Source organism: Chelonus insularis, unplaced genomic scaffold, assembly GCF_013357705.1.
Source record: "Chelonus insularis isolate UGA/USDA-ARS -01 unplaced genomic scaffold, ASM1335770v1 contig_351_pilon, whole genome shotgun sequence".
NCBI lineage: Eukaryota > Metazoa > Arthropoda > Insecta > Hymenoptera > Braconidae > Chelonus > Chelonus insularis.
The window spans coordinates 220,380-245,647 of record NW_023276516.1 but is presented as its reverse complement, the minus strand read 5'-3'; the positions used below and the strand labels follow the sequence as shown (position 1 = coordinate 245,647).

At 27.4% G+C, this 25,268-nt stretch overlaps 2 protein-coding genes across 15 annotated transcripts in view; both read right to left on the bottom strand.

Annotated features, from left to right (window-relative positions):
* Window positions 1–25,268, bottom strand: part of LOC118066622 (longitudinals lacking protein, isoforms A/B/D/L) — a 92,017-nt gene that overhangs the window by 6,510 nt on the left and 60,239 nt on the right. Inside the window, exons 7-8 of one of the 14 annotated variants that reach the window (XM_035082761.1) lie at window positions 13,947–14,204; window positions 9,770–10,061 (exon numbers count right to left, since the gene is read on the bottom strand). The exons of 6 other annotated variants lie outside the window; for them this stretch is intronic. In XM_035082761.1, the coding sequence (XP_034938652.1) occupies window positions 9,865–10,061; window positions 13,947–14,204 (455 nt within the window). In that variant the 3' untranslated portion in view covers window positions 9,770–9,864. Of the gene's footprint in view, window positions 1–859; window positions 1,108–2,910; window positions 3,157–3,546; window positions 3,912–4,818; window positions 5,343–7,998; window positions 8,319–8,640; window positions 8,921–9,769; window positions 10,062–13,946; window positions 14,205–22,463; window positions 24,018–25,268 lie in introns of those variants that run through there. 7 more of the 14 variants (XM_035082800.1, XM_035082793.1, XM_035082771.1 and 4 more) reach the window with 7 other exon arrangements.
* Window positions 5,965–7,984, bottom strand: LOC118066628 (zinc finger protein 596-like). The gene is made up of 3 exons (XM_035082810.1): window positions 7,518–7,984; window positions 6,833–7,061; window positions 5,965–6,579 (listed from the first exon to the last, which is right to left on the bottom strand). Exons 1-3 carry the CDS (start codon window positions 7,594–7,596, stop codon window positions 6,543–6,545), a joined length of 345 nt encoding a protein of 114 aa, XP_034938701.1. The 5' UTR covers window positions 7,597–7,984; the 3' UTR covers window positions 5,965–6,542.

Here is a 25,268-nt window from a genome sequence, read left to right as displayed (position 1 = left end):
TATTTTATGTCTAGTACTTTTCAAGTGTTTCGTTAAATGATGTTTGTGTTTGAAGCGTTTGCCACATAAGTCACATGGAAACTGTGGCTCTTTTCCGCAGATTGTAACATGATTCCACATTGTCTTCTTATTGAGGAACATTTTCCCACACAAACGACAGGGGAAAACAGCATGGGCTATGAGTTCTGAAAAAAAAATTCATCTTTATTCATTCAATTTCAAATACATTTAATTATAAATTAAATAATTGATATTTATAACATGCTGAATTAGTGTTAAACTAAAATATTAGTAAATAGATAATTATTCTATGTCTTAAACAATTAGTTTATCAATAATAAAATATTAATTTATCTTTATTTATAACTGTAATGGTATTTTGCATGATTAAAAAACAATAATTTATTTGTAAAAGTTTATTTACAAGTGCTAGTATACTAAATAATATTGATTTTTTATTTAACCCAAACATAAAATAGAAACATTACGTATGAATATTTGATTTATTTTTGACGAGAACATACTTAAAAGTTACATAAAAGTTATGAAGACATCTTGAATGTCAATCTCTTAAGTTGACTACACTTCAAAATACTTGGAGTCAGCTTTTTGATGGACGTAAGACATATCTTCATGACTCTAAACAACTTTTCAGATTTGTTCTTGTGAATAATTCCTTCAACTGTAAATAACTTTCCCTCTTTTTCTGGTTTTATTTCATACTACTCATAAGTATGACCTAGTGTAAGTAAAACAAATGTACATCATAATCAAATGTATCATCTATCATAAGTTCTATTCTGACAGCAAATAGATTCTTATAAATTAAACATGTGTTTTTCTTATTTACATTAAAAAATAATTCTGGTATTTTTTATCCATGATGCACGAAATGGCCTCGTTTTCCACAAAACTTTAAGCTGTGTAAATGTCTTTGAAGATTTCCCTCACGATTAAATTTACGTCCACAATATTTACAAGGATACGATGGATCTTTTCCACATTCTCGCCGTTGATGAAACAATAAATGACGCTTCCACTTGTATCTTCTACCACATGAACAGATATAATTTCTTAAACCTTTTCCACGAGTTTTACGTTGAGTTTCTGAAATAATAAATATGCACAAAAACTATAAATTTATTATCATGAAATATTTTAATCATTATTTATAATCTTTTAATATTTACATTAACTTGAATTATTTCTATCATCCTTACTTCTAAAATTACCAACTTTATTTCGTACAAATATTAGTGTGTCAAAAATTTTGAGAATTATATAAAACTTCAATGTATTTTTTGTTATTAAATTTATAAAAAAAATTTTACTCTGATAAGATTAATGTAGATAATTTTGCATAAGAACGAATGTAATGACGTTGATACATAAATTTTAAAAAGAAGAATTTTTTATATTTATAAATTATGTAAGAGCAAGTGTATATCACAAGGGCTACATCTATGTTTTCTTTTAAGATGCTCCTTTAAGTGATGTTTATGTTTAAATCTTCGTCCACAGAAAGTACAGCCAAATTGTGGCTCAATTCCACATTCTAATCGTCGATGAAACGATAAATGATGCTTCCATTTATATCCTCTACCACAAGTATCACAGATAAAACGTCCTAGATGTTTTCCACGAGCTTGAACTCGAGTTCCTGAAATAGAAAATTGTCACAGAAATAATTAATCATTACTCAATGTTTTTATCCTTATTCACTTTCTGTTTTTTAGTATTCAGTAGTGGAAAGATATTTTTAACTATTATTTTTTTATAACAAGTTACTTTATTTCATGCAACAATAACGTATCAAAAAGTTATAAAAGTTTTATATAACTTTTATTTATTTCTCTCCGATGAATATATAATAAACTTGACTTTAATAAGTATAACAAAAATAATTTGTAGCAAAAATAAATATAATTTTCTTATCTATAGCATCAATTCGAAAGATATCAATTGTTTTTTGTTTGTCAATTTGTTAAATCCAGTTTACATCTTGAAGATTACATTGATGTTTTCTTCGAAGATGTTCCTTCAAATGATGTTTGTGTCTAAACCTTCGTCCACACAGATAGCAGCCGAATTGTGGTTGAATTCCACACTCTAATCGCTGGTGTTGACGTAATGATTCTTTCCATTTATAACTTCGGCCACAATCATCACAGATATGAGGTCGTTCACCTACAAAAAAATTTTATTCGTGTTAGATGAAATATTAATAATTATCATATACCCCTGTAAGATGATTTCGACATGATTTTGTATGACAGATAAATAAACATTGTAAAAAATATACAATATAAAATCATGTAACTAATATATATTTATAAATAATTAATATTAACAAAATATTATAAAGTATGTGCACAAAAAACCTTTAATTTTATTTTTCTAATTGTAATCTCATGTTTGTGATAAATGTCCATTTTATTTAGATGAAAAAATTACGTCGCGTTAAGCATCTCGAATCATGATGGATACTAATTAGATGTTGTCTTAACACACCAAGACGCCGAACTTTCACATTACAAATAGGACATGTAAATCGTGGTTCAGTTCCACATTGTTCTCTTTTATGCCTTGTTAATGAATGTTTCCAAGAATATTTTTTACCACATCTATCACACATATATCTTCCACGATAACGTTTATGATAACCATAGGACTTTGAATATCCTGAAACAAAAAATACAATGGCATGTAATAATTGTATACAAAAAAAATTTTCTGTTTCATTATTGTCTTTTTTTAACTCTATCTACAGATTGATATAGTGCAAATTATTGATATAAAATTAATAAAAATATCTTCTCTCGACTTAAAATTTATTTGTAGATATATACTCTTATTTTTTATGAAAAAATGTATTATTATTAAATTAATTAAATAATTTAAGTTATGTACATCATAATTTTTTACGAATTACTCCAGTAGGATCTATCCAATTGTGCACATTAATTATGTGCTTTTTTAATATCCACTTATGGCGAATTTTCTGTCCACATATTGGACAACTATGTTGAGGCGCTTTTCCACATTCTTCTCTTTCATGACGTATCAATGATTGCATCCATCTATATTCTTTACCACAATTCCGACAGAAGTGTCTACCTAATCTCTTGTAATAGTCCGAGTTATTGGAATTGACACCTGTAAAAATCCAAATATCAATCAATTTAAATACATTTTTAACGAGTCGAACAGAAGTATATTTAATTTACAAAGTAATTATTAAACTAACATTCTCATTTTTTCTCAATTCAATATCCACCTTAAAACCTGTGGTACAATCAAAGTATTTTTAACTTGATTATTACATTAATTTTCGTTCAATGATTCCCTTGTTTATATGAATTATTTATTGGTAAAGGGAGGAAAGTAAATAACGATTTATATCAAACTCGGAATTTATTAAGTGATCGTCGAATTTTCAAAACATAAAACAAACAATTAATCAACTTTATTGAATTTGTAATTAATTGTTCAAAAATATAATGTTTAAACTTTAAAAAAAAAAATTGTTAAATAAGATATTTTTATAAAAATATTTTTTTCTTATGAGTAAACTTCATCGGGTTCGTCTTTTAAATGACCTATCTTTTTATGAACTGTTGCTAGATGATTGAGAAGTATCCACTTAAGCGTGAATGATGAACCACAAACAGTACATTTGTAACCAGGATGATCCTTTTTTCTTATATTTCGACGTTTTTTTAGCTCAATTGGATCGAGTGCAAGTGGATCCGTGATTCTTGGTTTTGGTTTTGACCGACGACGATTTTTGGATTTCTTCTTTTTAGTGGAAAATACTGGCATTTCATGCCATGCCTCGTGATTCCATTTTAAACAGTCTTTACATTGGCACGGTTCCTCCTCCTTGATTGTAATCAGCAAGTCTTTTATGTCTAAAACAATTTAAATATAACATACTTTAATTGATCCTTAAGTGATTTTTTTTTTCAATCAATTCAAAGGGTTTTATGTTAGATTAATAATTTTAAATTTCAAACAAAACATCATACAGTTCTAAATGACAGTATTTTCATACACCAAACTGTTATTTGATAATCAAATCAGTTTTTATTTTACTTCGATTATCATAATTAAAATTTTGGGTCTGAAAGTACTGGATGTCTAAAAAAGTACAATTAATTGACTTGCATTATTTTTAATTAAAAAGAAATTTCACAGAAAACAGAAAAGACAGCAGGCACGTTTTAACAAAGTCAAAATCACCGGTTTTATGATAAAGCCATGAATTTTATAGAAGCTGAATCAGTAGTTTCAAACTTAAGAGATATTTTCTTAATTTATTAATCATTTGTAAAGTAAGTAAACGGTTACTTGAACTAAAATTTTTATTTTTTTTTACATTTTCAATTCTAAATCTAATTTAATCTTATAATACTGTTGTGTTACCTTCGGTATTATTACTTTAAGATTATTTAATTTAAATTCATGTAACTTTACCATTATTTGCTGGGTAACTAAAATCTAAGAGATAACTTTCCCATAACTACGTTTTACCTGAAACAGAAATAAAAATTATTAGAAAGATTACACCATTGTATTGATGAGTTTTTATTTATTGAACTTAAAAATAAGTATATTTATATTTAAATCGCTGATAAATAATAAGAGAAAAATGTAATGAAGAATCTTTATGTATATTTGAAAAATATTTTCTATTGTTTTATACAATTTATTTTATTTATATTATTTATTATAAATAATAAGAAATTGATATTCTTAGTTTTTATTCTAATGACATCCTTACAACTATTCATGAAGTCGTGTAACATTTTAATTACATTTACAAGTTATAAGAAAATAATTATTTCGTTCTGAGGCATTTACATTAATTATTTCAGGTGTAAAAATCTTGGCATAATAATTTATAAAATATTTCTACCTGAGTTTGACACTTGATCTACTTAAATAATGTTCATATATTTTATTTACATGAGTTTTTTTATATTTCTAGCTATCCATGATGAATTAATGTACTATTACAATCAATGATATTATTGTCTGTTTTTCATGTAAAATATCCGTCATATTCCTTCTTTTTTAAATCAAATTTAGATGAAAAAATAATGAAATAAACTCGAATGATTAAAGTACACAACCATGAACTGTCCAAACATGACGTTGAAAATTTGATCGTTGTTTAAAAGCTTTTTGGCAATAGCCACAGATATATTGAGGTAACTTTCCACATTCTTCACGTAAATGGCGATTCAAAGTACTCTTATTAGTGTAAGATCTTGTACACTTATAACAAGGATATGGCTTGACACCAGGAATTCTTAAAGGATCTTTTTGCATTCCACGACCTGAAATCAGAAAGAAAATCACTTTATTATCTAGTTCTAATAATAATTTTCCTAAGTTACAAGCCACAGTAATACGTACGTATCTTAAGAATTTTCATGCGTAATTTAACCTAAACATCTTTCATTGGAGATGGGCAAAAAATAAATAAATAGAATTTTGTAATTTTAATTTATTAATGATTCCATTTACGATTTCTATTGAATTGTAAGTTTGATTATAACATGGCTATTGATCATTTATTGTTATACTATGGGTAATGTGACTGTTTTTGCAAGGGTAACAGATTTTTAGGGGTAGTGGGCTGTTTGTTTATAGTGGATACATCTTCAGGTTGTGCTAAGGTCATCTTCATATAACTTGGTTGAACAGGTGAGCATGGATTGTAGCATTGTGACGTGTGAGATTGGCCTTCTGTTTAAATCCTTTTTCACAGATGCAACAGATGTATTGAGGATCTTTCCCACATTCGTCATGGAGATGTCGTTTGAGACTACCTTTATTCCGATATGCTCTACCACACTTGTAACAGGGAAAAGGTTTCTGCACGTTGAACGTACCACACTGAACATTACCAATTGGATACCGTACCATTCTCGATTGATTTCCTGGAAACACGAGAAATAGCTTCGATTACAGATTGTAGTCATCAAATCTTCAAAAGATGTTTTTTCTTACTGCTACAAAATGTGATCGTGATCTTCAAGTGATGATCTTCAAGTTGATCTTCAGTGACTAGATAAATATATATTTATAATACATAACGAATGCATATCCAACAAAAATAAAATATGTACAGAATGAACGTGAATTGATAAAATGTAAAATTCAATAAAAATATGATTTTTCTGATAATAATGAGTATTTATTGAAGTGTCAAACAGTTGTATTCATATCCCATGAACTCATAAAATTAATAGTAGAAAAAAGTATGTAAACCATTAAGAATTATTGAAGATATTTTTTTCTTAAAACCTTTTTTTTTGTTTTTTTTTATTTTGCTTAAAGATATAAATTCGATGAAAAAGTCTTCATTCTTCTCTCTAGACTATCAATATGTAAAAAAATACTTTTGTCATATCCCCAAAATTAACTTCGATTTTACTCCTCACGGAGAGGGAGTAAAATCCGACGTTTCTTCCTTGCATAGAATGACAAAATTGGACTGTACTCATGTATTTCTACATACATGTTATCCTTTTCTAAAAGGCCGAACGTTTCACTTTACTGACCTCAAAACTGAAAATAAAATCGAAATTTTCGTGATAATATGACAAAAAAAACTATTCGCAGCAAAAGAATAAACATATAGCACTTCTATCCGTAAGATTTCATCCCTCGCTTTTGACTCGGGACAGAATTTTAATCGCGGAAGAAATACTATATTTTACTTCCTTCTCTCTTAAACGAATCAGTGAATAATCACTGATTCACAGTAATTTTTACTAATTCAGTTTAAGAGTTGATACGAAATGTACTATTAAATATCTACTATAATCTAAATCCATGAACATTCAAGTTATGGCGTTGAAAATTGGATTTCTGCTTGAAGCCTTTCTTGCATACGTAGCAAATGTATTGAGGATTTTTTCCACATTCATAACGTAGATGACGACGAAGGGTATCTTTTCGGGTGTAAGATTTTCCACAGGTATGGCATGGGAATGGTCTCCATAAGTACTTCGCTCGCAAATTTTTTGATTTGGTATCGACGTTACCCTCTGAAACCAAACCATAGAACAATATTAATCAAAAATGTACGGGTATTCAAATTTCAATTTTTTTCTATTAAATTATTGTGTTATTTAAAAAAAAAAGAACTTGATAATTACAATTTAAACATATTTTTGATTATAATTTGTGTTAAATTTTTAAAAAATAAGTGTAGGGATAAAAGTAAAAATATTACAATTATTGTTTACTGTCTAGAAAGCATAATGTAATTTTGTACAAAATGCTTTTGAAATTCAATAACATTTATAAATAGACTATTTTTTTCAGACAAAATAAAAAAAATAATTAACTGGCTTGAAGAATAAACTGTAACCATGCTTGAAAATTAATTATAATTGTAATAAAAATTTCTCTAGGCATTTAAAGTTTCTTTATCATCAGTGAAAAAATAAAAATAAGTTTTATAAGATACACATGACAAGGTCAAGACATCAATAAATTACCTGTGGTTAACAAATTCTTCAGATCTCTAATATAAATCTTCACTGTCGATTCAAATATCGTCAAGACCATTTTCAACATATGATACACAAGTGTTAAATTTAATGATTATACAAAACGAATGTTAGCTCTTAAAATCATATTGCGGCACAAAAAAAATAAGACGCTTTTAAGACTAAATATTGGAGTAAATAACAGCTATGGAAAAAATGGAGAAAAATTATTGTAAGCACAAAAGAAGTAATAGCAAAAAATTATCATCGATTATTATTTAATTTTTAATCAAATTCTGTATAATATTGTTAAGAAAACAATAAATCCTTCATTATCATTGGTGAAATATCTTCATAATCATATTGATAAGTTCTTCTTACATCTTCAGTAGTAGAATTTCCACAATTTCCAAATGGATGAATATTTAATTTTTAATGATGCAAATGAGTTTCAATTCCAAATAAATTACATTGAATTTAATAATTTGATTGATTAATCAATAATTCATATAAATTCCTGTATATCACGATACGTTTCATCTTCATATTTATTTGGATTTTCATTTGGATAATGTTGAGAATGCTGATTTCGTAAATGTCGTAGATAGCTACTTCTTTGCTTAAATTTTTTACCGCAGTATGCACAATTATTCTGAGGAAGTTTGCCACATTCTTCACGAAGATGTCTTCCTAGAGAAACTTTCCACATATAAGTTTTGCCACACAAATTACAAATGTATGGCCGTTTTGGATCATGAGGAACATCTTCATTGGGGCTTACCCAAATATTAAGTGGATCGACGTTGGCAACTGAAAAAAAAAAATAATTTATGTTAGTATGAAGAAAAGAAGCAACATTTATCAAAGATAATTATCTTTATATAAAAAATAATATACTTGTATATTAAAAAAATATTAGTTTCAAAAATTGATTACCATCAGAATTTATTCATAACAATTTATTCACACATTATGCACAGAAATACTAATAGATGCAATGAAAAGCCCTTCTTGTTCGAGCTAAATATAAAAAAAATAAATAAATGTAAAAAATTTCTACCGATTCGAAGCGTTCATTCATATTTAAGTCGAGTGTTTTTTTACATTAATATTAATAAAATGCCATTAGTCAATTAATTAATGTGTTAAACAAAATTATAAAACAATGTGATGTATCGAAGACACATGTTTCGTCATATGATGCTTGTGTTTAAATTTATTTCCACAATAATCGCATGTAAACGGTCGAAGTCTTCCACATTCAAGTTGAAGATGTCTTTTAAGAGTGTCTCTTCTCGAGTACGCTTTACCACACATACTGCATGGGAATTTTCTTGGTCGTGCCCAACCTCTTGAGGTACGCTTCAGAGGCTTCTTAAATTCCTTCTGGCCCACAGTATCTTCGTTTATCCCTGAAAAAAAATATTTGTTTTAGTAATTGATCTGATTATTCATATCAATTTCCTCGTCATTGTAAAATGTAAAAAGCTGTAAGAAAATTTATATTCATTAAATCATGCAAAATCAAATGACATATATAATTAAAAGTAAATGTGAAACATCTAAAATGGAATTTTTTATTGATTAGCATACTAAATTATATCAATATTAGCTTCTTTTATTTAAAAACTCCCTTGTAAGTTAATCAGGCAGTTGAGCATGATCACATTCTAAAAAATAATAGTTGAGTCCCATAGTTGAATTTACAATCCTGTGTTAATTTCTTATACATTTCTCTCAGTGCAATTTGATATGAAAAGGGTGGCAAGCTACAGCTGATTCGTAAATGACCTAAATGTGAATGTGGGTCAGAGCCAATACATTCCAATACAATCCAAGACATTCGAAGTCAGCTTAAAGATTATATTATGATACTATTATAAGCAAAATCAGATGATTTCTTTCAACATATCTTTTTTTATTAGAAAATTTTTTATTCTAAAAGTCTCAATTAAGAGTTGATGTTTCACATATTATTATTGACTGAAGAACAATCTTACTTTAGTGTTAAATTCATTATTCACATTTTTTACAGTAACTTTTTGGATGAAAAGATACATATTTTTCTTTAATTTTTGCATTCTTCAGATATCTTGTATGTAGTAATTAAAACTTTTATTCGAGTCATATTTGAGTATTCACTTTAAAAAATTTCACACATAATAATTTGATAAGGCTTGAACTTATTTACCTATTTGTAATTAACATCATATATTCAATGAGTGAATATTCGTAAAATAAAGAACAATGGATCTTGTGTATATATTTAAAGATAAGCAATGTAATCATATTAAGAACTGATTGGAAACTTAAAAAGTAGGAAGAGCCGTTGAAAAATATATTGTGATAGGTATTATTAACGATAACTGTAACGTGGACGATAATTCATTGGAAGAGAACAGTTAGACCGTACATGATGTAACCACGTGCTAGCTTTCTGTGTATGATAACCACAAGAATTACAAATAAACTTTTTCCCACATTCATTTCGTTGATGACAGTTCAGTGTGAAGAGATACTTAAAACGTCTTCCGCAGTGGCAGACCAAACGATCTGAAACAAAAAAACATTTTAATATAAGAATAAATTGAATAAAAACCTACAGTTAATATTAAGATGTTATATCTATAATTTAATTGTTAGATGCACAAACACAAACTGGATGTTGGTGAAGGATAAAAAGTTGCAAAAAATTTTATTGCAACTTGGAAGTTTTCTAATCATTCAAATTCACTTTTTTATTTCTTATATCTCCTTGATAACATAATTCTCACTACAATTATATTCACAATCGTAAATGTTTGGCGAAAAAATAAATGGCTTAATCATAAACTATTATATAATAATTGGTTGCATATGTAATTTTAATTACAATTGTTGTGGTTCATTAATTGATTATGAATCTAATTCATCAATTAATTAATTCACTTTATCTTCATTTTTCAATAAACTGATTTGCATATATATTTATTATGTTATTATGAAGAACAAGTGTATACGCTCGACTTCCAAATTCATTATTTTAAATACAATTTGACAAGTAACTGTTTTTATTTATTACCAAAGTTCCACAGGAATATTTTCTCAAAAAATTCAAGAACACTTACATGCTAATTATTATCTGGATCACCTTAAAGACTAAGTATTTTTCTTTTTTTTTGTCACCATAAAATCAAACGTATACATTATATACATATTTCATAAATATGCGAATAATATTCATAATATATTTTTTTTAATAATATATTTTTCTGTTCTCTGTGTACATATTTGTATATATGTGGCTTTAAAATAAACCTATGTAGGCATCTCGTGTCGAGATCAAGAAGGCTGACACGATGACTCGAGTATTGCATAGCTGACATATTATTTCAAATCATTTTTATTTCTTCATTTTATTTAGATATATTTGCTATTTATTCCATTATTTCTTTATATTTTTCATAGTTATTTTAATTTTTAAATTGGCACAAAATTAACGAATTAACACATTTGCTTGCATTGGTGACATTGTTAACAGCAAACCGAGAAAATATGTTACTTTTGTTATACAGATTATGTTTACAACATTTAATACGTCTCACTTCTTATGTATTTTTTATATTTTTTTAATCAGTCTTGTGCTGCTTATTAATCATTTTATTTTTTTAAGCATATTGTATCTTATTATGCATATTTTTCTTGATTCTCTGCAAGTGAATATGGATAAATTATACGCGTTTGATTGTTTGTCTGATTTTTTATAAACATTTCTATCATTTTCGTTACTCTCTTATTGTTTATTATTTTTCAGTAACTTGGAAGACACGTTCATAGACGTTTTCGTACTACATTGAGTCGACATGGGGAAAGAAAATTGTCAATTATAAGTCAAAATGAAAAGAAAGGAAAGTGTCTGATAAATTCATACTCATTAAAATATTATTAATTGTTGAACATACGAATGATATCGACTCAGTTGTAATACGGGTACTCTTCTATCAAGTAACTCGTTTTTTTTGGCACATAGCAGCATAAAAGACAAGGAAGAGAGCATTAGTGAAATGTAATACTAAAGTATGAATAACTATTTTTGGATAATTTTGGTTTTTTTTAGTGAGACGAGATATATAGTAGACATAGTCACAAGTAAACGAAGATTAAGATTAATTTTTAGGTAAATATGTAGAATTTTTCTTATGTTTTATATATTTATATATATCTAAAGAAGAAGTAGAGATGAAAGATAAAGGTTTTTTGTCTAATTTTTATAGCGTATAAATGTAAATATGAGATAAAGATTCAAAGATTCTTTGGATATACGATTCGAATCTTACAAATGATGAAGATTCGACTAGATTGAAAATTTCTTTGGTCTTCTATATCGAAGAGAAAGTAGTGTTAATATAATTATTATTTTATAGTATTTATTAGTATGAAGAATTAGTGGATGTATTTAATTTTTTACTAATTTTCATATCAATAAAACTCACTATTTTCTGTAAAATAAAAGCTAGAAGTTTCATTCTATTGATGAAATTCTAAAATGCAGATAATATTTTTATAAAAAATTAATAATGAAATAAAGTATTTCATTTATTATCAGTTTGTAATTCAGGCTAGGAAAATGATTAATAAAATCACTATAATAATAATAATAATATATTTAAATAGTACAGATAAATAAAAGTTAGTAAAGAATTAAATTTTTTTATTGCAAAAGTCTCTTCGACTTGATGGTTAATATTATAGGGAAGTTATATTTGGCAAGATATTTGCTTTCATTTTGAAAAATTCTCATGAATATTTTCATCATTTAGAACACTTTAAACCTGTCATGACGACAAAAAAAACTAAAAATTCTAAATTGTATCACTTTTGACTAGTAATTTTCCAGTAACTATTAAAATTGTATTGACAAACTAGCTTTGCTACTTAATAATGAGATTTTCTTATAAGTTAATAAGATCTATATTTTTCGTTGCTTCAGAAAATTTGATTTCACTTAAAACACTTAGCAAGATTATTTGAAATGCGTAAACATTCGTTTTTTAACACTATAAAATGCCGCTAATTTCGGCCTTAATCAGAAATTTTTTCCTGGTCAATTAATCGCCATTTTGATAAATAGTACTTCAAAATGACTGGATTTTATATTTCGCTCCGAAGGACTTTTTTTTTTTTAACTCGAGTGGTCCTTCATAATTTGTATAAAAATAATTGGGCGTTAGCAATAATATAGATATCGAGAAGTTTCCTCATCTTAAATCTTTACAAAAAAATTTTCTCTCATAATAATTCCATTTTGAATTCTATAAATTATTACATGTTGTTATCTCTTGTATGTAATTATGAATACTTTTAATGAAAAAAAAATTTCTTAATATTCTCGTTGATTTTTGGAAACTTTTGATATCGTTTAATATTCAACAATGTAAATTTTCTTAAAACTACAACTTTTTTTCTTGATTTTTGTTTTTGATCGATAATAATGGCTCTATTATATTATATGGCACCCAACAACCTCTAATCTCTAAATATTTCTCATTTATATTTTTAAATATTATTATTATTCTCTTTCTACTAAATATTCTCACAAAAAATTCACTCTAATGAGTGAAAGCTATGTTGCACTGCAATAAATTGATGAAAACGCAAGTATATATGCGTTTTAAAAACTACTGGATTCATATGTCCATCAAAAAGTTATCCAAGTATATTAATTAAACATTGCTTTATGATATATATATATTTTAAAAAAAAGTCATGAATTCTCCAGCTTTGGTATCTTTGGTGTTTTCGTGATAAAATATTGTCATGGAGTCGCTTACTCTTTTTTTTTTGACTCATATGAAATATTTTGTATCGAGTATAGGTACTATCACGTGTCAATAAAAGCATTCTCGTTTTCATATTCAATAATCCATGTCAGTCGCATTCTATTGATAGTCTTTACGATAAAAGGCTATCTAACATTATTCTCTTACAAAAAGTGTATTGTAAATTTCTTTATGATGAAAATAACAAATAATTGATAGCAAAACTTTGTAATTCAGTATTTACAAATTAAATTAATTGTTAAAAGATGATAAGGATCTTTTAAAATGCTATTAATGAAAATGAGAACTTTTTTATATCAGTAAAAGAAAATTGGAAAAAAGTATAAATTCATTAAAAAAAAAAATAAGAAAATTGGAAAAAAGTACGAATTTAGACTTGGAATAAGATTGGGAAGCTTTCTTTGGCACCTGGTATCTATATTGACAATAAACTGTCAACAGACAGTACTCTGAATCTTTAAAAGAATCAGAAAAATTTAATAATGATTTCAGGCCTGTTGATTAACAGGAGTTGATTGAGGTTTAGCTAAGACATGACGATGGTTGATATGGGCCTTAAGATTCCTCTCATACTTGGAGCTGAAGGCGCAATGAGGACAACTAAAAGAAGGCGCTTTACCACATTCGTAGAGTATGTGACGTTTCAGGATGTAAGCATTCTTGTAAGACTTGCCACAACGTGTGCAATCGTGTCGTCGATCATGAGCAGAGATGGTCAGAGGCCGATTGTTGTTGCGACCAACATGACGAGCTGGACAATGAAGACGTGCTCGTCTTTGAGGTGCCAATGGTGCAGGTACTTGGCTGCTTGAACTGGCATTGTTACGTCCACTTCGTCGATTTCCCTCCGAACTCCAGCCCAAACTAACGAAGAAGCCTGAAAGAGAAAAAAGTCAGAATAATAGCGTTAGTAAAGTTCTAATAATTCTTTCCCATATAAGGATGCTCTAGGAGGTCATTGACCTTAAACTCAAGATTTCGACGGCGCGGGCCATGCCAAACAATCAAGTTTAAAGCTACAACAACGAGCAGATGAAGGGTGAATGTTGAGGATGCTATTTGAGGTATGATTATGAGATGATTATATTTTGTTGCTGTTACCTCTTAACTTATCTTCTCTTTATTACCATTTTATACATCTATGAAAGCTTAAGATAATTATTTTTCATAACCTTGGAGTAAACAATGACCTGTAAAAAAGACAAAAAGTTCTTTTTAGTAATGATAATAAGGATGAGTATTTTTATAAACCAATTGAAGCATAAGTTTAGAAAAAAAAAAATCACAAATTTTTGATAATAATTTTTATTTTTACAATAAGAAAGTTCTCTTCGTTACAAAGTTCTTCTTTTTGTGTTTCTTGAAACATCTTGTTGACTAGTTTTCTGGATTTTTGCCAAACATCCAATTTAATTCTTCTTCGATGACCTGAAAAAAAAATAATTAGTTAGTATGCGGAAGAGTGAACTCATTTTTACCCTTTTTTTTACTAATTCTCTTGGCTATTGAATGCATCACAATGAATGAAAACCTGAAAAAAGTTTTTTTTTATATGATACTGGCAAACAATGAATGCATAGAAGGACGTTTTGTCTTTCTAGACTTTATTTTGCTCTAATTTGAATACAAGACCTTCTACAAATTGACAAATAAAAAGAGGAATAAATGATCAAAGCACTATGTTCTTGATTTCATTTTGGAATGTTTGAAACAGTAATTGAGACGATATGTTGCCAAATAAATATTATATATATATAATATATGTATATGTATACATATGATTGAAGAGACTCTTTAAAAAAATGTATTAAACAATTACAAAAATTGAAGCAAGCGACTGTTTTTGAATATAACGAAGCCAATACATTATTTAAAGCCGTACATTAGTGTACATGTTTTTATCTCATCGAGTAATAAAATACAATATGTTTAATATGTACGTGTTTATGTTTGTGTATTTGTGTCTTTTCGCAAAAAGCAAAAAAAATTATCTAGAAAGATTATCAATATTATATCATAGTCGTTAATAATGGTTTTCTAAATAATATTAATCATAAAATGGAGACAAAAAATAATAAATCGTTCGTTGGCAAATACATGGCGAAAGTATTATGATTATGAGTTACTCTTCTTAATATTTTTTTGTTTTTTTCTTTCCTTTTTTTTTACATATTATATAATTTATTTTTTTGAGGCGCTGAGCGGAAGTTTCAGTTCAATTTCCGTATTTTTTGTTTTTGTTTGTTTTTTTTTAATCAAATAAACTGTTTCTTGTACTAGGAGTATCGTGCTTACAGTGGAGCATCAAAAAATGTCGTTAGGATCACACATTTGAATATATTATGATGATAGTTTACATTTGATATTAATAATTATTTTAACGACAATTTTTATGCTCTAATTCCTATATATCACTCGATTGTCGAGCGTTTACATACTAATTAAAATTGTACTGATAGTTAAACAAAAGTAGTAAAATATATAAAGAGAAGAAAAAGATAATAAACAAGAGATGTGTAAAAGAATAACAATAAATAAACTGATGACACATTGCGACAGTGTAGAGTAATAATAAAATGAAAAAGTAATGAATCTCATTTTTAAAACTATTATTATAATTACAAAGAAATGCTGTGAAAAAATATAAGTGAGGAAAAATCTTCGAGAATTGACATTGGCAGTATAGCGAGATTACGTTTCTTCATTCAGCATAAATAAATAATTCCTAACAAAAAATATCACTGGTCTTGAATGTGCACTAGATGTTCATAATGTTCATTAGAAGCAATGATTTTCTCGAATAACAGTTATCAGTCATACATTACAACGTTGGATTGATTTTTACAATTCGGTATCACTCTTGGAAAAAAATTTTGCTTGCTATAAATAATCGATGATGCAAATGTTGAAAATAAAATTTAAAACTACGAATAAATAGGATTAATTTTAAAGAATTTTTGTTATTTTCAATTCAAGAAAATGGCACAGCCGAACGAGCGAATAACCGAAAACCTGCTCGGCATCTATCGCTGCTTGCGATCAGTCCGGATCTACCGGTATCGCATTGAGATTTATTCTATAAAAAATTGATTACTGTAGTAGAGTAATCAAGAGAACAATGACAAACGAATTTTTAAATTGCACACACTTAACATAAATTTTGCGTAGTTTTAAATTAACAAATGAAGCATCGATTATTTTTGTTTTTTGTTTTAACAATTTGTTGACAGTTTATAAAATATCTTAATATTGGAAACTGTTAGTTTGCTTCTTTCAATACTTTTTTATGATACCTAGTGAGTATAATACCTTAAGAAATCCGTTCACAGCTGGATGCACCCAGCGCCTCTTTTTTCAGTTGTTCTCTAGCCTAAATTCTAAATCTTCAAGGCACTTAACACAAGGCTCTCTCGGTTTTCAACCTACATCATAGTATCATCATTCCATAGTTTTTACCATATTTCAGTGTTTCACAATATAATATTTCTTTTTAATTAAAATTTTTTCTCTTGGATAAGTTGTATCAATACCTAACTGCCTATTTTTTTTATACCTTGTTTTTTTCCTCACGCAAAAATATCTAGACTATTTTAACTCTAGGGTTTGTTTTATTTATGATATAGTGTATATAGTGTAACTCTCTCTTCGGACACGTGACGCAATGATTTTTTTTTGTTAATATTGCATTTCTCTTTTCATCTTGAAAATATTTAAAATCTGAATACATTTAGTTATGAATTAAAACAGAAATATAAAGTGTTTTTTTGAATTAAATTAAAAAATATAATCAACGTGGCGTATGCGGAAATATTATAATTACTAATAATTATGCTTTTATGATTTTTCTCATAACTTTTGTTAAATAACTTGTTTGTTTTCCTGTTTCCTGCTGTTTTAATAAATTTTTTTACAATAATTTATATAGAGCTTTCTAAATTTCACAGAATCTTTTCGCCTGCCATTCTTTTCTTATCATGAATCGCCCATTTTCCAATTAAATATCTCACCTATTTTGGTCACTCTCATATCATTTTACAAATTTTGTTTACATCTTACTAAAAATACCATTCATTTTTTAACAAAAGGCTCACACTGCTCGCAGCCTGGCCGAAAAATACAAAAAGACTTTTATCTAATCATAATATATCTAATGTAAAATGCAATAAATTTTTGTCTTAACGTTCACTTATCAAACATCCCTTACTTCTGATATAATTATCACACCATGTCATACAACTTATAATCGCTCGATTCCAACTTCATCAAAACCAATTCATTTATTCTCTTACTTTCACGTTGGACTGAGATTTTTTTTTGTACGCTCAAAAATTTTTTATTAAAATTTGTTTCACAATTATTATATCAATAGAGATATATATCATATACAAAAAAATAAAGCACTGTATTTTTTCAAAATACCTGGATGGCATGAATGTTATTATTTTCATGTTCGTGAGCCTTCCTAATATAAATCTCAAATCTCATCATCAATTTAGTTAATGTCCTTTTTTTTTTCCTCTAAATTTTTAGTCGTCTCATCTTAATAAAATTTTTAAATTGATTATGAAAAAAAAATTTAGCGTCTAAATATCACGATGTAGCGTTGTGTCGTAAAGAAACACAATCAAGTTTTACTACATAATTAATTATAAAAATTATATCTCGTATTAGAAAGAAAAAATTAAAAAAAATAAACAATTGCAGTTTTGAAAGACTTGGCTCTCATACGAACGTCCTAGACTTAATAAAAGAAAACAGGATAGAAAAAATATCATAGATCTCCGCATTCCGCCGCTATCATATTCAAAATCCAAAAAGATAGATAAAGATAAAATAGATTTTTTTTATCGCGTTCCGCCTCATGTTATTATTTAAATATTTTCCATTTCTTTCTCATTTCAGTTCGGTTAGAATCTTTCAAATAATCGTTAACCGACACCTTAAAAACAATAAAATATTCAAAAATGATAGAATTGGGGTTTGTTATCAACGTTCAATAATTATAATATGAGACGACCCGTCGTAATAAAAAAAGAAATAATAAGAAATAATTTTAATGCCTAATATTAAATATACATAATTGAAAAAGAGCCCGATAATATACGCGCAAAAAATAAAAGCCATTGTGAATATTTTATATCACCACCAAAAGGCATAATATTAAGCTACGACGAATCAAATTTTAATATAATAATTAATTAATTAGTTAATACGGCTATACTATATTCATAATATACACCGTATACAATAATCGAATAATTTTCATTAACATTTTTTTTTTTTGAACACTTTGATCTTAAAAATCGCGTCTTTTCTCACTTTTATAATTGATCATTTGAATCAATGTTACTTTGATACTGGCGATACCGTGATTTTAACTTGTACTGACTAATTTCCAATTATTATTTTAATCACTAAATATTTAAAAAGGCACATTTAGATAATAATTTTATGTCGACCGTATCCACAAAAGAGGAGAACAAAAATGATCGTTTTTCTTTATTCAATCGTTATCCTCACATCAGGATCAAGCGAGAATGTACGCATTTTGACGTCAGATTCGTCATAAATATAAAAACAAAATATTTTATTGAAATTAATTAATCAATCTAATTATAAAAATTACTAGCAATCAATAGACAATCAAATAATTAAAAAAAAATTGAATGATACCACGGACTATCACTAATTATAATATAATATATAAGCCGATCTAATAATCCAATATATCCCAATTAGAAATTAAAAAAGTTATTAATAATGATATCAGTTTTAACCCAATTATATAAATATTCACAGTTAGGCAAAAATCCAACGTTTCCATTGAACTAAACATCCCGTTGTCTTTTTAATCGATTTTTAAAATCTTAATCATTAGCAGTGATGTAAACTAATGTGAAAGACAGTTTGTTCTATTCGTTTGTCCAAAAAAAATCACGTGGATTAAGAATGTACCGAAAACTCCGATAATTGTAATCAGAAAAAATAATCGTTTGAGCTAATAAAAATTAATTTAAAAAAATTTTCTCATTTTTTTCCAATTATCTAATCAAATACTTATACAAAAAATTTTGAATAAATATAATAATTAATAAATAATTATCTAAACAATTTATTACCTATCTAAAAATTTTAATTTTACATACATAAATTAATTCCCATGATAAATTTTTAATAACTTTTTGAATGTACATTTTTCAAAAATGTAAATATCTTGTTATCACCAATAAAAATTTTCATGGAAAATATATCCAATGGGGGATCAATTAATGATTAATTTATTTCCTAATTTGTTAAACCGAAATAAATATAAATATATATTTATATATATATATAAAAAAATAATTTTTTTTTAAATTTATAGTACACTTTGAAGAATTCAACTCACAATTTATCACCAAATTAGTTAATAATTCACTTAGAAAAATTGGTAATTAATTATCTTTATCACTTTTTAGTACGAAATAATATATTTTTTTTTAGCTCAACGATTATTTTTTCCACCAATTATCTGCTAACCTCAGTATACCAACGTATGTGTGAAACGGAGAATTGGCACACCAGTAAATAAAAAGACCTGTGATGTCTACCGAGCAATAAAAGAAGAAATCAGCAAAGAAAAGAGAGTAGAATAGAGTAGAGTAGAGTAGAGTAGAGAGAGAGATAAATATGAAGAGAGAATTGAATATAAAAAATGAACGGAGAATGAATGTACAAGTGAGATGGCTGGTAATGCACTATGTGTAGTTATTGAAAATGTGTTTTAGGTTTTTGAACCTATTGACGGAAGAAAGAAGAGAGCGATACATTTGATTGTACCGCAGACTTGTAAATTGTAAAATCTATTCTCTTTATCATTCTCATCTCTCACACGCACGTCCGTTCGGCACAGACTAAAAATATTAACTAAGGCGCATTTATAAAAGTGAATATTTAAATCTTACATATCTATCTAGACCTTAATACCTAAACCTAATAATCTCCAGATTTTCACGACGATTATAAAGTTATTTATTACTTATAACTTGCATTTCATGGCTTCCTGAATTATTCCATGATATTCGTTAAGACTTTTGTATTTTTATTACTTATAGTTAAATCGTCGTCACTTATCAAGGCCTCGTAAGGCAGTATCTTATATAAACTTATTGTTAATTATTTGTATAATTGAATAGTAACTATGCAGAGTCAATTTCTATCACCTATTATTACCATTTTTTTTTCATTTCACTAAATCTATTATTTTTCGAATCAATCAGTTTTAAAAGTTATTCAGCATTCCTTATATCTAGAATTGTTTATCATTTTTATTACTATTTAATAACTAGTTGTATCTCGTCCCATCTCACTTTACTTTAATATTTCTCCAAAAGAATAACCAGACATTTTTTAAATCATTTTTTGTCATTCATCTTTTGCATAGATATTTTTAATATATACCAGAGAAGAAAAAATTTATGTGTGACATTTTTTTTTTGTTTTTGTTTTATAACTTGTACTTTTTCTTCTCTGTAAATTTCTAAATATAGTATTCACATATGTGTGTTTATTATATAATTAAAAAAGCTTTTGATAAGATCACGAATTGTTTTCAATTTGACAAAATACTTTTATGCCAAATAATTGATTAGACAAGGCCACAAATTGTGCTACGTTTTCTCGTTAAGTTAATTTTTTTTTTTTGTTGTACATTCGAGAGCACTTAACTTTTAATTTAAATCGCTCTTCATGTACTGTAACAAACACTTTGTAAATTCGAGATAATGGAAAGAGAAAAGAAAAAAAAATAATAAAATAATCGTCGCGTTTAAACGCTCTCACTTATGTTTATGAGTATATGTGTTATGCTATTTATCGATTTCTTTCGATTTATAAATATTGTCTACGGTATGGAAAAGGATGACCGTGTCACGCGGTTATTATAACTGCATAGAAATAGAAAAATTCTGTTAATTATTTATTAATATTTTATATTATTTAATAATAATTATTTATGTTTTTTAAACTCACAGAGGGCCCTTGGCAAGATAAATCAAGAGTTAGACGTTGCACTTGTCGCTTATGATCTACATATTTCTACTATACACGATAAAATTCACGTTTATTTGATATAATACTTTGTCACGTCTCAGTTGTGAGGCTTAAGGTTTGATTATAACATTAATTAGTGAGGAATATAAACGTACGTTTCTTAAATTGCAACAATCTACGTACTTAAAAGAATACTCTTGTGTTAAATAAAGTCATTATTGCAAGTGTAACAAATGATTTCACCTACAAGTGTATTTATCAGTCTTATGTTGAATATGTGATGGTACTGAAAATATTTTTTATCACTGTATCAAGGCCTAAAAACGGTTAGTCTATCATTAAAAATTGTACTTTCTAGTCAAAAGTATTCTAAAAAGTTGATCTGTTCATGTTACAATTAAAAGAACGAGTATGATTACGGTTTGTGCAACGAATACTCTTGAAATCGGGCATAAATAAATTCTTATCACCTGATCGACCTGGTAAAGTGTATGTATTTATTGAAAATTCCTATATACTCGTATACGATGTATATATAATTATTTTTAAAAATGAAAATTCATGTATAAAAAAAATAAAATATAAAAAGAATTGATTGGACACAGTAAGATCCTAATGGAGTCTTAAAAAACTATCTAGATAATAATATAGATATTTTTATATATAATAAATATATAGATAAATGCATTGTAGGAATCTGCGGTTATGTCCTGGCAGTCTATGTGGTTGTGAACCTTAAGAATTATACATTCCAAGGTGTTAACCATTGTGTTAATAATATCTGAGACTTTCCTCATGTAAAAAATAATATATTTTAAATATGAAAATTATATGAAAATATTCGGTAATGTATAAAAAAATATTATTACTATTATTGATATAGTCGTTGAGTATTTTTATTTATGTAGAAAAATATTTTTAAAAGTATTTAAAACAGTGATCTCTGTTGATTAAACTAAAATAAATTGTTATTTATGTAAAAATAAAAAATTGTTATTCACTCTTTATACTTTTCAGGTTTTTAAATATTTTCTATAACTCATTATTTGAAATATATTATTGTTATAATGAGGATTTTAAGTTAAATCATATTTATAAATTATTTTGATGTGACTAAGAATATTTATGGGAAGAAATATTACATGGCGATGTGAAATGAATCAATGGAAAGACGGAATGGACTGTATTATTATGTGAGCATGAAAACCTGCTTCAATCACGATAGTTTTGATCACTTTGTAAACCAGGTCGATTATTTTTTACTTGACTTGAGTTTAGCTTTACTCGAAACTTGTTTGATCTTCTTAAACAGCCCGAATAAGCTACACGTGCACGGTCTATCCGTTAAAATATGGAACCAGTGTGACCAGAATGGTTGCTATGGAAGAGCTCCGGACGGTCTTGGTCTCACTTGAAGCTGCCCTTTGTCATATACTAGTATTAAATATTTTCTCAACTTTTTTCTCCTTTTTAAAAATCGGCCTCAAAAGTTCTTAGAACTCCTTTAAGGCCGTGAGTATTTTTAAATCTTATCCTTACTGTATCACGTCAATTTCAATAAAATATTTATCTCGATTATATCGAATACTTTCTGATTCAAATAATTAGTATTATATTCTCTTTATATCACTTTAAGAAGAAAAAAAGTTGAGAAATAATATAATTTTATTTCAGTGCTGATCAGCATCTGAGTTATCTAATTCTTTTAAAGCTTATTTAGTACGTTTCGAAAAGAATAATTAATAAGGTAGCTTCAAGATGAAAGCTAGACTCGTTTAGTCTCTTATTTGTAAACGGTACATCTCGCGAAATAATTAAAATTAACGGAAATAAGACTCGAATGTTTTGTTGTATATTGTTTAATATCTATAAAAAAATCGAGACGACCTGCTAATCAGCGTCGTACACCAGCGACGTTTTACCTCTCGCACTCTTGGACCTCATCATTTTCTCTTACGATCGACGATCGAAATATTTAACTATAATTATTAATTAAAAAAACTAACTTGACGTCTTTTGTTTTAGCCATGCTCTCATCCTCCTTATTTTGTTTGATGCTAAATATCGCAGGCTCATTTTTTCATATTTTAATATCGATCTTGAAGGACGAGTCAGCAAGCTTATCAATTGCGTATTTTCTTTCTCGCTTTAATACGATTTGTTTCTCTCGATATTTTAATTATCTTGTATGTGTTTGTTTTTAAACCTATCACTTCCCTTTATTTTTGCTCCTTCTCCTCTTCTTTTCTTGTTTTGATTCCACAATGATGACGACTCGGAGTGTTGCGAGGAACCGGAAGACCAGCCACCGGCTTTGTCCTCCGGCTTATGCTCTAGACAAGCTCCTGTTTGAAGATCTTCTCTTTGTGCATTCGCTCCATATGACGGGCAATATGCATCTTCTGCTTTGCACGATAGACACAATGCGGACATTGGAACTGTGGCTCCTTGCCACACTCCCACTTTTGATGGTTACGTAAGCTGCTCTTCAATTTATAGACACGTCCACAAGCTGGACAATTGAATCCCTCTGGATTCCCGGTTGTACTTCCACTGAAACCTTTGCCAAGACCTCCACCTGATCGCCACATAATTGATGGAACACTCCAACGTTGCCAGGCTGCTGCCCACTTGAGTCCTGTGATGCTTAGGTCCTCAGCTGGAACACAGGGTTCAAGAATTAATTATTTATTCTACTGTAATTATTTATAAGGGATTTTTTATACTTGTTATTGGAAATCCTTGGTTCTATTTTGTTGATAATGAATCAAAAAAGTATTTAAGTATGAAATGAAAATGTGTTACTTTCGTCTTTACAATATTATGTGATTACAAAAATAAACATTTTCTTCGTTTTGATTGTTAGATTTTACTTTTGTTTTGAAATAATGTAAATGAATTGAAGATGAAACCATTTTCTGTCGTGAAATTTTTTTGAAAATTTGTCAGAAAAAATTTAAGAAAATAACTTTTTTTGATCATTATAATTTAATAACTGTTCTTGAAACGTTTATTTGAAGATTCCTGAAAAATTTCGACTTTCGAGACATGATAAAACTTTCAATGAGTTTAGTAAGTATAATGGATATCAAAAAATGGTCAATCTCGAAAGTCGAAAGTAAAAAAAATTTATTGATAGAAGATTGATGCATCAATGAATCCTTACTCTTGAGCCCCAAGCATCTAGCTATCAGTTTTCTGATTTAAAAAGAGCGAATATCACGTACTTATGAAAGGAACAGAGCTCATGTGACTTATTAGATTTTTCTATATAATATTACATTTAAGTTTATCATTATCGTTGACTGTCTTAATATCTGTTCCTTTCGCTAAAAAAAGCGATGAGAATAATTTTTTCATTGGGAATCTATATACAAGATTTTTTTTTTGAAAAGTTAGTGCGCATGCCAATCCTTCAGTGATGATAGAAAGGAAGGAAAATGATCAAGAATAGTCTTAATCTTAATTATAAATAAACGAATAAACAATGCATTGAGAATTTTGTTCAGAGTGAGCGATAGCAATACATTTTTCTAATAAATAAGTTAATAAATAATATATAAGATACTCGTTTGTATTTAAGGGATGCCAGAAACAGTGGCAAGAAATAAGTTAAAATAGAACAAAGATTTGGATCGAATTTCCGAAAAAGAGACAAATATTTTTGTTTCAAATAGAATATTCGAATTTGATAATTGAGAATAATTCTCAATATGATAAATGATCATATTTTTCAACTTAAAATTAGTCTATATGGTTAAAATTTGGGAATGGTACTGATTTTATTGTTGACTTTTAAATTTATGTTTATAATGTGTAAACCTAATTTCAATCCAATTCATAAAATTTTGGAATATGGAATGAAGTCGATAAATTTTGTTATTCTCTAGACTCTTTACAAGTATCATGT